General features: G+C 34.2%; 1 protein-coding gene across 2 annotated transcripts; it reads left to right on the top strand.

Moving 5' to 3' along the window:
- Positions 1-1,755: 1,755 nt before the first annotated feature.
- On the top strand, positions 1,756-15,701 carry LOC122589878 (protein ANTI-SILENCING 1). Of its 2 annotated transcripts, XM_043762217.1 has the most exons (13): positions 1,756-2,043; positions 4,445-4,845; positions 9,838-10,006; positions 10,106-11,205; positions 12,962-12,985; positions 13,116-13,208; positions 13,387-13,465; positions 14,228-14,321; positions 14,491-14,596; positions 14,690-14,806; positions 14,905-15,041; positions 15,148-15,319; positions 15,401-15,701. In XM_043762217.1, the coding sequence occupies exons 2-11, from the start codon at positions 4,501-4,503 to the stop codon at positions 14,953-14,955; spliced, it is 2,178 nt and encodes a 725-aa protein (XP_043618152.1). In that variant the 5' UTR covers positions 1,756-2,043; positions 4,445-4,500; the 3' UTR covers positions 14,956-15,041; positions 15,148-15,319; positions 15,401-15,701. The 2 variants fall into 2 exon arrangements, with proteins under 2 accessions (XP_043618152.1, XP_043618145.1); XM_043762210.1 differs by lacking the exon at positions 15,148-15,319.
- Positions 15,702-16,048: the final 347 nt, after the last annotated feature.

Here is a 16,048-nt window from a genome sequence, read left to right on the forward strand (position 1 = left end):
ATTCTATTTGTTGTATAGTTAATTAATTTCATGATAGGTTAAATATAAATATGTTAGATAACACCAATCTCTATTATATTTTCATAGGTCTAATAAAATTAATTATTGAATTGGAAAAAATAAACGAGGACAATTATCAACAACATAAGAGTTAGAATAAGCTATAGCCAATTTGTTATTATTTGTATTAATATTCATGATTGATTGTGAATAAATCTCGTTTGATATAGATTAAGTTAATTTATATAGATAACAACTTATGGATCTTAGTATCTATATAGAATATAGTAAAAAATGAACATATATTTTCATCGTATATCAAATATGTATAAATAAATGAAAAGATTAGTATAACTTTCAACTTATATCACTTATATATAAGTATGTTTAATCGACATTCAAATATTTGTATTAAAATTTGTGACATTTTACAACAAAAGGAACCTGTGTCTGTCATAACGAATGGATGAAATAATTAACTAGATATGTCTATACACTACACACTCCATATATTTGTCACAATAAGTGGTTGTACATTTAACATAAAATTTATGGTGGACTTTTGATATTAAAAGTTACAACTTTTTTTTTATACACATTAAGTAAAATCTTAGAAGTTTCATTTAGCAATTTTCATATATTAATATTATTAATTTGAATCTAAGGCTTCTGAACATCAGAATCCTCTATATGTCAATCCATATTTTCATATGTTTAAATTTAAATATGATCATTTGGATGAATTAATTAGTTTTTTTTATTAGAAATGTTAGAGTCACAAACAAGTTAAAAATAAAAGTTTATAAATTCATGTGTAACCATTAAGGTATGGAAAGAAATATAAAAAAGAGAAAAAAAAAGGGATCTATTTTAATTGTTTTTTTTTTTTTTTTTAAAGATTTTAATTGGTTCATTTAACTTATTTGTAAATACTTGATATAAGTTGTTTGTATATTTAACATTTACTCTTCTTTTTTTTTTAACCAGCACGGTACTTGCGTTATGCAGCAATGATTATGGCGGCGATGGTATGGTTGTGGGGGCGACACTTGGTGGTAGAGACGACGACAAACGGTGTAGATAATGATGTAAAAGTAATTAATGTAAAATGTTAATGAATATATTTTAGATAATTCCTCATGTGACCGTCAACAAGGAATTATTCTTTTTATAATACGAGAGAAAGTGCCTGCGCGTTGCGGCGGTGAGATGTTGGATTGGTGGGGTTGATAGGTCATAGGTGGTGATAAGTCAAAACGTGTGATAACCAAATGCTTTAGCCGTACGGGCTCCGCCTTCAGATTTAAAAATTTGTCGAAAGTATATCAAATGACATCTCTAATGAAAGAGCATTAAATTTTAAGAACACCCATACAATTTTTATAATTTATCACGGTTTTTGAGATAAACAATTTTAAATGAATTAAAGGAATAAAATAATTTACGGAGGAAAGAGAAAAAATGAGTGATTGAGATTTGAGGAGAGATAAGAAAATGAGTGGTTGAGATTTAAGGGTATTATAAGTATATTAGGTAGAAATGTTTAAATTAGTGAAAAAAGAAGAGGATAATTTAGGTAGTTCAAATCATCTTTTGAGATTTTAAAAAATGACAAAATACTTTATAAGATAGTATAAAAGTGTAGATTAAGGTGTTTTTATTCAAAGAAAAATAATAAATCATTATAAAATTTTCTTCTAAAATAAGTGAATTGCATTTGTTTTTAGGATTTATTCAATTCCCTTCTCTTTTCCCTTTTATTAAAGAGGGAGACGGAGATTGTACGTTTTATGTTTATTGCTCAACCGGGAGATGTTTTATGTTGTGTTTATCACACACGATACACTCACTCACTAACACACGTCACACATTTAACTACCCTCTACATCCGTATCCGTATATATATTTACGGCTTCTTCTTTCTAAAACTGATTTTATTTTTTTCGAAAACCACCCCAAAATTTTAATCGAATAAGCACAAATTAGGGTTTGCTTCGCGCCGTCTAATCTGCGTTGCGCCACCACCCCGCGGCCGTCAGCCAGGTATTTTCCGATTATTATTATTCTTAGCATATTATTCGATTAAAATTATTAAATATAATATTGCAAATTTGGAGTTATAGTTATTATAAAATAGGTATAATTTTAGTTCACATATATGTATTTTATATCTATATTTGTTAATTTCATATATATTTTGTACTTATATTGAAGTTTTTGTTTGTTCATGTTAGGAAAAAACCTGTTTGAATTTTATTGTGAACTTTGCATACATACATTATGAATTTTACAAATTGTGATATAAGGTAGATGATGTCCTTAAAAATTTTCTGATCTAATATGAGCATGGAGAGAAAATAGAGTAGATAGGTAATGTAACTCGAGAAATCAAGTATAGTTTATCAGCTACATATACACTTATTACCTATTTAGTTAATGGTATGCTTCTCGTCACATGAACATTCATCCTTAGTGAAGTATCTCACCAATTGTACATGGTGCGATATAATTATGTACTTATGAGGCCACATATTTCACCTTTCCCGAAATTAGCTAACATTTTTTTTTTTTGTTGATGTGGGGTTCTGATAAGAATGTTAAAAAGGTGGACTATTAAAATGTGGCGCCTCACCTTTCTCTAGACCAATGATTCATTGGCTTGGGTCAATGAAGTGTGTTAGATTTTAGTACTTCATAGTCAAAGACAAGTATTAAGTGTTAAAATTTACAAACTCTTTGAGCATTAATCCCGAACATAGATATAATGCCAAAAGCAATTCACAAAGTAAAAAAGTATGACAAAGTTAACATAATGTATAGGCGCACATTATAGATGACTTATGTTTATTACAAGATTGTAACTACTGATGTAAGGGATTTTGGCATTTTATAAATTTTCATCATTTGAATTTACATAGATAAACATACGAATATGAACGAAGGGATACAGTTGGTGACTCTAGAGGTTGATATTGTCAACTATGAAGTGCCGAAGCATTATCATGCTTGTGTGTTTCTCATTTCTTTTAAGAAAATGTGTTTTCAGAGTTGATCCAATTCAAAACTAGTCATTCTTTTATTTGCAAGTTAAAGTCATATTCAAGCATGCTTATGAGTTAATAACCTAGTTGCCACATTCTAGGTCTAATTTGACTCAAATCGCTTAAGATAATTATGATTAAGCCTACTTTTAGGTTACCAATATGTTAACTCTTTTAGTGTGCATGGGTATAATAAATTAAAAGCGCACATTCATTTTTAGATACTTACGATGTTATAAATTATATAATCACGAGGTATGATGCAATGCATGGATCCATAATCGGGTGATTATTATAGAGATCCTCTTACCTCTTCTAAGTAAATCCAAACAAAAACGGTTGATTGCTTTATCTAACAAAATAAGCCTTACTAAGGTTGTTGATCACCACCTTCATACTTATGGTCTCTCATTGTTGATCTTTAGTAACCAAAGCATGACTGGAGTTTTGAATTATTTAAAGATGTGGATGTATCCTTAATAGTCGTCGAAATGAAATCAATCGCGATCCAAATTTATAGATCAATTACATAAAGGACATCATAGTAAGCCTTTGATAATTTGGATTTCGCGTTATATACACCAAAACGGTACATGGGACCAGAGGGTTCCCATCCATTTTCCTTTTTTTTATAAAGCTTCGCAGTTATGACGTGAGCCTTTACGAAATATAATTGCGTTTATAATAAAGATATTTTATATCAAATATGAAATTGTGTATTCGATAGTTTTCTCATTATCATTTCTAAATCTTTCTAATAAGCTCGTTGAGAAACCCTTAGGATTGTAAGTAATATTTCGGCTTTACATGACGTAACACGTTACCCTACAAATTCCTTTGGAATTATGTTGCCAAGCTGTGAAGCCGTGTTTCAAAGGTGAAGTAGACAAGTAGAGTAGACGATTAGTTAGAGGTGACCTATTGGGAAGCTCTTGTGATGTGGCCAAAAGCAAAAATGTGCATTGAAGGGCAAAACAAACGTTATTGTGGTCGTAATAAGGCGGGGGTGTTACAAGGGAAACCTAAACACATGGCTTCAGCGTTTGTTACATTGAAGTTTAAAACTCTTTTCAAATTGCCCTAACGCTTTTAGACTGTTTACAAACATAATACTTATTCTTTTTGTAACATGGCAAATGGAATCTTACATAAGCTTCACCTTTATTAAATCTTGATTATTGAGGTTATATCATAATTAATGCATTGTGAGTGTAAATTAAGTTTAAGTGTAGGTCCAACATATTATTTTTTGGTTAAAACATACATAGGTTGTTTTAGGTTTCTCGGTTCAGGTTCGCTGAACTTTAGACATATCTATTTTTTGTGAGAGGGTCTATCAATTTGATCAAAATGATCCTTGTCGATTTTATATATTTGCTCAATTATGTCGTGTGTTTTTTCAGGTTTAGAAACTTTGGTCGACCTTCAAGTTCGTAGAGAGTAGAGAACTACGATTTCTATGGAAAAAGTTAGTGAAGATGCTAACCTCGAATTTAAGTGGCTTACGAAGAGAGGTGTTGGTGGGAAAAATAGAAAGGTTCAATTTTATGAATCTTTCATATATGATGGAGTGAAGTACTCATTATATGATTGTGTGTATATGTACAAAGAAGGCATAGAAGAGCCTTTTATTGGCATGTTGACGAAAATATGGGAGTGTCCAGACAAGTCAAAGAAAGTTAAAGTCCATTGGTTTTTCCGGCCGGAGGAGATATCCACGTGGCTTGGAGAGACCAAGACCCTCGAAAATGAAATTCTTTTTGCATCCGGTGAAGGTGTTGGTTTGGCAAATATGAATCCTTTGGTAAACAAGCTTTCACACATTTATTTTTCCATTATCATATAACCTTTTCAAGTTGATTCATGCTAAATATACGCAAGTAGTGAAATAGTATGTTGTGTTGGGGAGTTTTTGTAAGGAAAGGAACATATGCTAAAAAAGATTGTTGTCATAAGCTTATTTTTTCAAGGAAAGGAAAGGAAGACAAAGGAAGCAAAGGGGACACATATATGGTTTTGGCAACAAAACTTAGATACCCAGAAATGGGAAAATTGGAAAAGAAAGTTAAGTAAGATCTTTCTTTCCTTATGTTCCCTATTTGTTTACATCCTTTCCTTCCCTTCAAAAAAACTAAGAACCCCATGTTATAGACACGTCATAAACTTATTGACGTCAAGTTACAAGCTCTCAAGCCGTCAAAAGTTAGAGTTTTTCTTGAGTATTTGTTTCTTAAGTTTGCAATAAGCTAGATTACTTTTACATCGTAAACCGTGTAAGTATTAAATGCCTTTGATGATAGTTTGAATTTGTGATACTATAGAATTGTCATGGTGAACATCTCGAAAGTTTTGTGATATTAAACATGCGCATGACTTTAAGACATTGTGGGTGATCTATTATTTTTGTAGCGTTGACATGTCTCGAATATGCGTTATCATATTCAAATCAATAAACAATTTGGAATATGAACTAGATAACCTAGGAGATGAAAGTTAGGTAATATAGATGCGAAAAAGGATGATAAACCTAGGGGAGTAGGGATGATAAACTTAGGAGAGTATTTATGGTGCTTTTTCTTTTTTTATCGGAATGGCGATATATGCAAGGAAGAAAATAGAGTGTGTCAAGTGATAGATTTCATTTGGGGTCAACATGTCTTCAATAGGCTTTATTTTAAGGTTAATAGATTTGACATCAAGCTTAATGGGATGTCATCTTGCCCATGTCAGACTCAAATTTGTAGGTTGAGTAGCGGGTTTGGCCTTTTGCAGTAGCATATGGATATAATTAGGCAATTAAGAGACCTGGGAACGAAAATTGGAAGAGAGTTAGGATTTGTGTTCTAAAGTGCCTTTTCAATGCAAAGTTAGTAAGTTACACATAAGTGACTAAGGAGAGTTGAATGGGATGCCAGGAGCCCGGTTCAACTTACACACACACAACTCTTCCAAGTGGGCCTAAGACGATCCGACCAACAATCTCCCACTTACTGTCATCGGACCTCGAATTGAACCATGTTTATTGTCTTCGGTACATCTATAATAAGAACCCATGTTGTTTTTCAACACGCCTTAGCAGTGTTGTCAAAGGCGAGGGCCTAGGCGCAAAAGGCAGGCGAGGCGCACCTCCAGACCCCAGGCGCAAGTCGACCATGAAAAGGCGGTCAACGACGGTCAACTCTGGTGGTCAACAACGGTCAAAATGGTCAAATGGGTCAAGATTCGACCAAATCATTCTAAGATTCGGCCAAATCGTGGCTAGATCTAATGTTTTCCGGCCAAATTGAGTGACCATAGTTGTTTAAGAAGATAAAAGAAGATAGATTAAATATAAATTGGGGGGAATAAGACAGAATATAGTGGGGTGGGGGAAAGGTGAGAGAGAAAAGAGAATATCATGATTTATTTATATTCATTAGAAGACCAAAAAAAAAGGTAATCCATTATATTATTTTTATGTAATAAATTATGGTTTTTGTAATATATATTTTTATAATAGTCTAATAATTTGAAGTTTTTGGTTGAAGAAGTTTATTTTTACTATTATTTTTCACTATATTAAATATATTATATTTATCTACTTAGTGCGCTTTTTTTTTCTTCTGGGCGTGCGCTTTTTTGCGCCTGTCGCCTTCGCCCTATTTGGGGTCTTTGCGCTTTGAGGTCGCCTTCGCTTTTGACAACTATGCGCCTTAGTTACCCCCAACCTTTTTATCGGTTAACCTGAAGGTGAGCTCAGGACCACAGACTTGGTAAACATATTTATTGGATTACTAGCACTTGAGATGTTCTTTAGACTGGTAGTTCCTTCACTAATCACATCTTTGACAAACTAATACCTCATCCCCGATGTGCTTTGTCTTCCCATGATGGACTGAATTTTTCGCCAATTTAACAACACTCTCATTGTCGCAATTTAGTGAGTAATTAGCTGTTGCTTCACTTTTCAAGAAAAGTCTTCAACCAAATTAGTTCTTTGCTTGCTTCTGCAACTGCATATACAATTTCGGCTTTGTGTTGTAAAGCCGCACTTTTCTGAAGTCTGAACATCCAACTTATGGTTGTACCTCCCAATGTAAAGATGTACCTTACATTCACCCACATCAAAATTAGTATAACCTCTGAGTATAACATCCTTTCCCTTGAAACAAAACCCCATATTCTGAGTACCCTTTAGATAACGAAGAATCCACTTAACCCCTTTCGAATGTTCTTTTTCCGGATTAGACTGGATCGACTGAACCCCCACAACATGAGCAATATCTGGTCGGGTGCAAACCATTTGCATATATAAGACTCCCAACTCCTCATGCATATGGAACCTTCGCCATCTCTCTTCTCCCTTTTTTCTCTTTAGGAGACTAATCTTTTGGTGAGGACCAAATGAGATCCCAATAGGGTATTTTTCTTGGGACAAGGTTAGAGAACCGCCTGTCCTATTTTTGGAGTTGCTCATTCCAATACCTGTCTGGCTGGACCTAGTCTTTCACCTTGAACTCATGGGACATCCGTCTCTTCAACTTGTTGATTTCATGCATATCAATTCCAACAATCACCGTATCATCAACATATAGTAGCAAAATGATATAAGAGTTCTTGAATTTCTTCAAGTAACAACAATAATCCATTCATCATCTTCTTAACTCGGACCTTTCCATGAAGTTATCGAACTTCAGGGACCACTGTCTAGGGGCCTACTTCAGACCATACAAACTCATCTTCAATTTGCATACCCAATCATTCTTTTCCGACAAGCTGAAATCCATCCGATTTTGCCATATAAATGTCTTCATTTACATCACCATGTAGAAAAGTTGTAACATCTAGCTGCTCTAGATGTAACTTTTGGTAGTCATCTTCACAACCGAAGTGATGATCTCATCATAATTAACCCCCTTTTTCTAGTTGAAACCCCTTTGACAACTAAATGAGCTTTGAAGCGTTTAGGCCTAACGTGTTTTTCTTTGACCCTGTAAATCCATTTATTCTGTAATGCTCTCTTAATCTGCGGAAGTTTTACCAAAACCCAAGTTTTGTTCTTTTCAAGATAACCCATCTCTTCCTTCATAGCATTCTCCCATTGGAGAGAATCTTTCGCCTTGACTCCTTCTGTGTAAGTGTCTCGTTCACCATTTTTAGCCAAAAGAATGTAATTAGCCGAAGGATCCTACCTTTGAACTGGCTTTGTAACTATGGTAGATCTCCTAACCCAATGATCATTCTCTTCACGTTGTTGTGGTAGTGTTTGGTAGTGGCGCTCTACTTCATCTAAACGTGTACTCCCACTATTTGAAGCTTCCTCTTCTTCATCATCACCACCAGCTTCAAACTCAAATTATGTGTCGACATTTTTGGGTTATGTAATTGATTAAGGGACCGATTTAGCTTTCGGGTTACTAGTTCTCGTCTCGAACTCTACCCGTTGTTTCTAAACCTTTGAGTTTGATATGTCTTTATATAATTCAGCCTTGTTAAAGGTGGCATGTTTACTTCGAACTACTTTTATGCTTTCTGAATCTCGACGCCTATAGCCCATTTATTAGACCCAAAACCAATGAAAGTATATTTCTTGGCTTCTGCATCTAGCTTGTCTCTGTCTTGATTCATACATATGCACTACACCCAAAGATCGTTTGGTGTTTGTATGTCACAACTTCTTGTGGCATTTTGTATCCCAATAGTACTCAGAAACCGAGTTAATCTTTGGTAACCCTGCATTTAATTTCATGCTTCTGGCTCTTTCATTCAATATTTAGTTCATCCTTTCTACAACCCCGTTTTGATGAGGTGTCTGTTGGGTTTATGGAGACTTGATAGGCCAGCCTAGTTTAGAAGGCTAACAGGCCCCCCTTAATTAATTTAGGCCTGGTTGCTTGGTAACTTGGAGATTAAGTCACTAACCCTAATCTGTTTATTATAAATATATTGTTACGTACTTGTAATTTCTCATCACGAGAGTGAGAGGCAGAAAGCTTTAATAATATATTCTAGTTGCAGCCCGTGGATTAGTTCACACAGTTTAGTGTGAGATACCACGTTAAATCTCTCGTGTCCTTCATTCTTGTTATTTTTCTGGTTCCTATTGTGTGTGTGTGTGCAGTTTTATTCCTAACAGTGTCCCCGTGACTCTATTAATCAATGGAATACCATGTTCAACACAATAATCAACGGATTATTTACCGACATGTTCGTCTCTGTTGTCGGACTTCAAAGCCTTTACCTTCAAATTAGTTTCACTTTCAATAAAAATTTTCCATTTCTTAAAAGTATCAAAAGCATCATATCTATGCTTAAGAAATTTTACCCATACATTGCGTGTTGAATCATCGATTAAGGTGGCATTGTAGTGGTTTCCTCCCACTAAAGCAACTACAATATACATTGATGATGTGGGGACAAAGACGCAGTAAAGGTGGTAGAAAGAAAAGGGATTGGCTAACTGTAGCCACCATAAATAAAAATTGAACAATTAATGAACACCGAATTTCCATTTTTATGGAAACCTTATGTTATGTTACTGATTATTTAATGTTTACTTTTCATGTATGGTAAGCTTATACACAGCCTTAAGTGCTATGGTTAGTAAATTCCGAAAGGAAAATAGCCTACTGTGACTTTCATTCATATATGACTATTTTATGCTCATTCTTAGATTATATTTGCACAATTACGTCTCCTTATTCATCTTGCTAGGTACTAAAAATAATCTAAATTCTTCCAACTCCTTTATGTTGCTTGGACATGCATTTCATACCAGAGTTACCATTTTGTTTAATTCTTGTCATTAATTGACCAGGAAGCAATTGCTGGTCCATGTAATGTTGTTTGCATCTCGAAAGACAATAGGAACCCTCAACCATCAGATGATGAACTTAAAGCGGCCGACTTCATATTCTATCGTACATTTGATGTTCAAAGCTGTACTATATTGGATAAGATGGACAATGCAGTTGGTGGGATTGACAGTATGTCTTCCAACTATTCTTACCTAAATATTTAACTTTCAAATTAGATGTAGATCTCGGGATATGAATTCTTATATTTTTCCTTTGATTTTTCTACAGTTAAATATGTCTTTAACCGAAAGGATGGTGAAAGTATCAGCCCTTCCCCTGATGGTACCTCTGACAGGAAGGAGGAAAACCCAAATACTACTATCCCTAATGATCAAAATCAGTCTTTAACAGTAACCATATCTAACAAGCTTAAGGGGGCTGCAAAAGATGAATCTCAAGACAAAGATAATCCAAGCGTGTTGAAAAGGAACATGACCCTTACAGAGTATGATAAATTACAAGATCGTCCCTTGAAGAAACTTAAGCCCGATGATAAAAAGTTACCCGAGGAAAAACATGCTGAACTCAAAGTTGCTCAAGAATCTGAGAGATTGGTGGACATGCCCTCCAAGAAATCCAAGCTTGTGAATTCTATCAAACTACCGGTTGATGGTAAATCAAAACTTGAAGATAAGTCATCGCCCACTGTTAATAATTTAAAATCTGCGAGAACATCCGGCACAAATTCAGAGATTGGTAAAACTGATATGGCTGATAATGTGGAAGCTAATGAGAGAAACAAGACTCCTACAGGATCTGATAAATTACCTGATCGCCCCTTTAAGAAACTTAAATCTGATGATGAAAAGCCACCGGAGAAACATGTTGAAGTTGAAGTTCCTAGGGACCCTGAGAGATTAATGGATACATCCTCCAAGAAATCCAACGTTGATAGTAAGTTCAGACATGAAGACAAGCTACCAGCTGATGTTAATTTGAAAGCTACCAGAATAGCTGGCACAACTGAAGTCCAAAAGAATGGCAAGACTTCAGTAAAAGTGGCCGATGATATAGAATGCAGTATATTAAAGAAAACAAGAGATGATTGTGCTCCAAAAATGACAGATATTAAGAAGGGGATTAATACCAATGGCAGTAACAGGAAAGATTTGGTACCAAAAGTTGGATCTTCTAAAGGAAAAACAAAATTGGAACCGGTTTTGGAATCTCGTGGGACTAACAAGGAACCTAAAGAGGACCAGTCTGGTGACGGTGAAAGTAAACGGAAGCTATCGATGACCAAATCTTTCAAGGTGCCTAATCCATCCACTGATAGAAATAAGCAAAGCGCTCACCAGGAATTCGAATGTGGTCCAAAGCCAAATGTTGTAAGTTGATTTTTCTTGAATTATTTTTTTTTATAATACTCCGTCTGATACGAATTACAAGTTTAGTAGGAAATGAATATAGAGTTTGTATAGGAGGGTCACTAGGGGTATGTGTGGTTCAGACGAATCCAAATCAATGGCACAAACTGAACCAGTTTAGGCTGGTTGGCTATCCTCAAGTCATCTGGTTGTCACGGTTTCATGTTTTGAAGCAGCTGTTTAGCTTGAAGTTCAGTCACTGAACTGGGACATATATATCTCTTTCTTTTATATAGATATAAATGTTCTGTTAGGAGCATGTTAAGTGGATAAAATAGGGAACGGTTTTAGACCTTTGCCCGCATGCATCTTTTAGATCTTTTTGAAATTATATTTTGTCTTTTATTTGAAACTCAGAAGAGATAATTTTGCAGTTCCTCTTCAGAATTCATAAAGTTTCTCTAGTACCATATAGTTCTGACTTATTCATTGTAATTTTCTTTGATTACTGTTGATTTTTGAATCAATATCTACTGAACTTTTATTGGGGAAATGTCACTATTCAGTAACCAACCCTTCATAATTGTTCCACCAGTCAACTGATTTCTGTGAAAAGATTAAAGTGTTTAACCACTCAAGTTTCAATTCTGTTTCAGTTTTTGGAAATTTATGGAGTAATTTTTTTGACTGGCAACTTGTATTACTAGCTACATAATCTTGAGTGGCATATGGCGTGCCAACCGTGTAAGTTTGAGTGACCTAGGTAAAATCAATGTGAATCTTTGTTACTATTTGGTTCATATGCTTTGTATTATTTACAATTTATTTTTGGTTTATTTGTTTGCTTTTTAGACAGCGTTAGTAAGATCTGTTCTTTAACATCCATAGTTAGATTTGCCTGCTGAGGTAAATCTCTTACATTATTTAAACTTAAATAATGGGGCAATTCAAACTAGTTTTTTGGTCAGTTTGGAGTATTATTTCAGCTGAACCTTGCACATCTGTAGATATAATAACTTTACCAACTGCAATCTCTTCTGTAATCTTTCTTTTGTTATTTATTTGAACATTTTGGCTGTCGTGTCATCTTAACCAGTGATAGAACTCAGTACTTATACTGGAGTTTGCAAGCTTCCTTGATATTACTGGTTTACTTGTTTATGATGGTAATTGGAAAGATTTGAATGCAAAACGGGTCTGAACCCGCTGGTATGTTTGTTTGACATAATAATCTTAAATTCTGTCCGAAGAATAGATTGCTGATGGGTGGGATCTCTTTAAGAAAATTTTGTTTGAATGCATTTTTGCCTTATTGGGGATGAATTGTTGCCCTTAACATGATATTTTTTTTGTGTATATAAAGAAACGATCACCTCAAGTCCTCAACATACAAAAGTGTAAGCAACAAAAAAAAAATATTTTCATCTCATTTGACAGCATCTTATATAGTGTGGTATGGCTAAGTATGCATACTGATTATCTTTCTGTTATCAAATTATCAATGCATTTGTTCTGGTCATGTGGACTGTTTTGGATTTTTAGTTAATGTTGAAAACATAGTCGTTTATGGAGATGGGTTATCGTGGCAACAGATTGTATTTTTGGTTGAAATGCTAAACTACTCGCATTAACGGATGTGACATGCATGACATCTTTTAACAATTATTTCTGTTTCTTTGGAAAAAATTTGTATCAGTGTTGATGTTTATCTGTATTTGACGTTAATGGATACTTTTTTTGGTTATTTACTGACATAGTTTTCGTTAAATTCTTACAGGAATCAAGCTGGTTTAAGAGACTTGTAAGTATTCTTCTGCAATTTTTCCTTTTAAAATTTCGTCATCATTTCCAGTAAACACTGTTACAATATTTATTGATCTTCCATATCAGTATTCTCAATCTGCTTTTCATTTGATATTATTTTCATCTAGCCTTGGGAAGATAGATTGAAGAATGCATATGATCAAGGAACAGCGATCCTTCTCCACAATGTGGACCCAAGTTATACCTCAGAGGAAGTCGAGGTATATGTTATGCATTTTTTTTATCAACACAAAAAATTATTTTGTATGGTACTCCGGCTTGAGTTGACCAAGTACCTCATATCGTCTTCAAGCTGATCGAGTCAATGAAATGTTCAGGATTCAAGAATGTTTTTCTCAAGACTATTGTAGGTATTGATTGTTTTGGCTTTAATTACAGGATATTATTTGGCATGCTTTTACGGAAAAGTGTGAAGCAAAGGTTCTACAGCGCACTGCAGTATCTAGCCAACATTATGGTATGTATTGGTTAAAACAGGAATGGAGATATATAATTATTTTGCATGATTGACATATTATCATTGACATTGCATCATATTTTTAAAGAAGGAATTCTTAGTGCAATATCTAGTCTACATTATGGTATGTGATGAATACCAACTGAATTCTGGACACAAATTCACCACAAACCCGCACACAACTAACAGCAATAAGTAACAGAACAAGAACAAGATAGAACAAGTAAACAGAAGATTATATACAAAAACTAAACCGATTGAAGTCGGCTGAAGCAATTAAAGATAATCTGGGTAAGCTCTAGTAGCCCCGTTTTCTGGATTAATGCCTCAGCGGCCCTAAGTTCTTAAGAACAATTAATGATAATTCTCCACACTAACTTGGTGCACAAGTCACTAATAATAATCATGATTAATAATAATAATAATACTCGTAGTAGTAATAATAATAATAATAATAATAATAATAATAATAATAATAATAATAATAATAATAATAATAATAATCACTTAACCTCCCTCTCTTCTTTCGGCCCAACCCACTGGGCCTCTTGATCCGTATCAGTATGTTTTGGATAAAACAGGGGGTGAAGATATATGATCATTTCACATGTTAGTTTGGGCACTATACCATCATTGATGTTGCATTCGTTTTTAGGAGAAAGATCTCGGTCCTTAAGACTACATTTAAATAAATTGTATCTACTTGCATAGTTGTATTTTATATATCAGAGGAAACTAAACTTCTAAACTTCCATTTTTTAGCTCAAGCTCTTATTTTACTAAGGACAAAAGAAGTTGCACAGAAGGTCCTTAGAAAATTGGATGAAGATTGCTTGATGTTAGTAACATATGGAAGGTAAATATTCAAGCACATCAAGAGTATATCTTTTTGGAGTATTTGATGCTAATAGATTTTAGTTTACTCAAGATTTGAGGATCTCTTTTTATTTATTTAGTTTTTCTTTTTATGATGATGCTATGGATTAGCATTATTGTCTATCTCATTCTCTCTTTTTTATTCCCAGGCCTCTTGTCGGTACCCGTTGTCCTCCTCTATCAACAAAGAAAAATTCTAAATTTTTTGGCCACCTTGTCGTTGATAAGGCTAGAATCCAAAATAATCGCGAGATGGTTCTCTCTCTGTCTCTCTCTCTCTCTCTCTCACACACACACACACACAGATGCATCTTTATATATTTTTTGTTGACTCATGATCTGTTATAGGATGAAGCTGTATCGACCTCACATTTTTCACAGCCAAATACTATTGAATATGACATGGCCATGGAATGGTCTTTACTACAATCAAGGTCCAAGAAGTGTTGGAATGCATTTCACAAGGTTAGAACGACTTGAGCTTATATTTACTAATACGAAATGATGTTGGAACTCACGAACTTTCTTCCATTTATTTCGTTCTTTATTGTGTCTCATTTTAGCAACAAGAAGGTGAGTTGAAAAAACAGTTGTCCGACCTTAAACGAAAATGAGAATAAAGCTTCATAGACTGGCTGCCAAGGAAGAGTGTTTTTGTCAATAGTTCTCACCAACGTTGCAGTCTTGCCTGAAATTCCTTGTAAGTATATGTGTAAGGCATATATTCTTATAGTATAACTTTACAAATTATTATGTGAATCAATCTATAAGTAACAACATATAACTATATTATTGTAAACTACTAGGGTGGTGGTCCATTGGCACGGACTTGTGCCTCAGTGTGTAGAGGTCGCAAGTTCTATCCTTGGTATAAACCACCTAGTGGCCACGAAGGTTCACCTGCTATTACTTTGGTCTCGCAAAGTGAGTCACCTTGGGATTAGTTTGTTTGCAAAATGAGTGAGATCAGCCAAGCTCGTATGAGGCCTTCTTAACATATTATTTTTTACTATGCATAAATGGTAACCTAATAAATAAATTGGTATTACGGTTTTGCAGAAAATCATCTGTACATTGCTACCTTAGAGATGCCGCAAATCACCGGTTCATTTGTTTTGATGCTTTGGTAAATTCTTGTATGATAGTTGGTGGTTTAGCGACCTTTGATGGATCTTCATTGAATCCCCTATGCCTTTTTTTTGTCCAAAGATAGTATGAAAGTTTAGTTTAGAACCTTTTCTATTAAATTGCAGCTTCACCTTTGCTGAAATTCAATCGGTTGACGGGTTGTTTTTTTTTTTTCTCTCTGTGAAAATATATTTCGCTGATAACTTAAGAATCAGATTTCATCCGATACCTATGAATAGAAGTGGCAATTTCAAACGGGTAAAATAAAAGGGTTAAGTGCACCGGAATACAGTTAACTAATCTAATCTGAAAAGTTATTGTGTATACGAACTCTAGGTCAGTTTTATTGTATTCATGAAACTTGTTCAAGAGTCCCATTGTAAACAAAAGTTACCGGGTAAAAACTTAGCCGGTTACCACTTTCATGTTGACCCGTTGACTGCTTACGTGACATGCACACAATAACTTTTGGGGATTAGTTTATGCACACAATAAAAAAAATATATGAAAATAAACAAGTTTTATGTGAAGTAACCTGTCTCACATTTGTTTTATGTTCACAATAAACATAATTTCAAG

This window comes from Erigeron canadensis, chromosome 1 (assembly GCF_010389155.1).
Source record: "Erigeron canadensis isolate Cc75 chromosome 1, C_canadensis_v1, whole genome shotgun sequence".
NCBI lineage: Eukaryota > Viridiplantae > Streptophyta > Magnoliopsida > Asterales > Asteraceae > Erigeron > Erigeron canadensis.

Excerpts from the sequence above, each read along its gene's own strand:
- LOC122589878 (XM_043762217.1), top strand. The coding sequence starts at position 4,501 with ATGGAAAAAGTTAGTGAAGATGCTAACCTCGAATTTAAGTGGCTTACG. Across the intron at positions 4,846-9,837 it reads TGGCAAATATGAATCCTTTG|GAAGCAATTGCTGGTCCATG; the intron begins GTAAACAAGCTT and ends TTAATTGACCAG. Across the intron at positions 14,322-14,490 it reads ATGTTAGTAACATATGGAAG|GCCTCTTGTCGGTACCCGTT; the intron begins GTAAATATTCAA and ends TTTTATTCCCAG.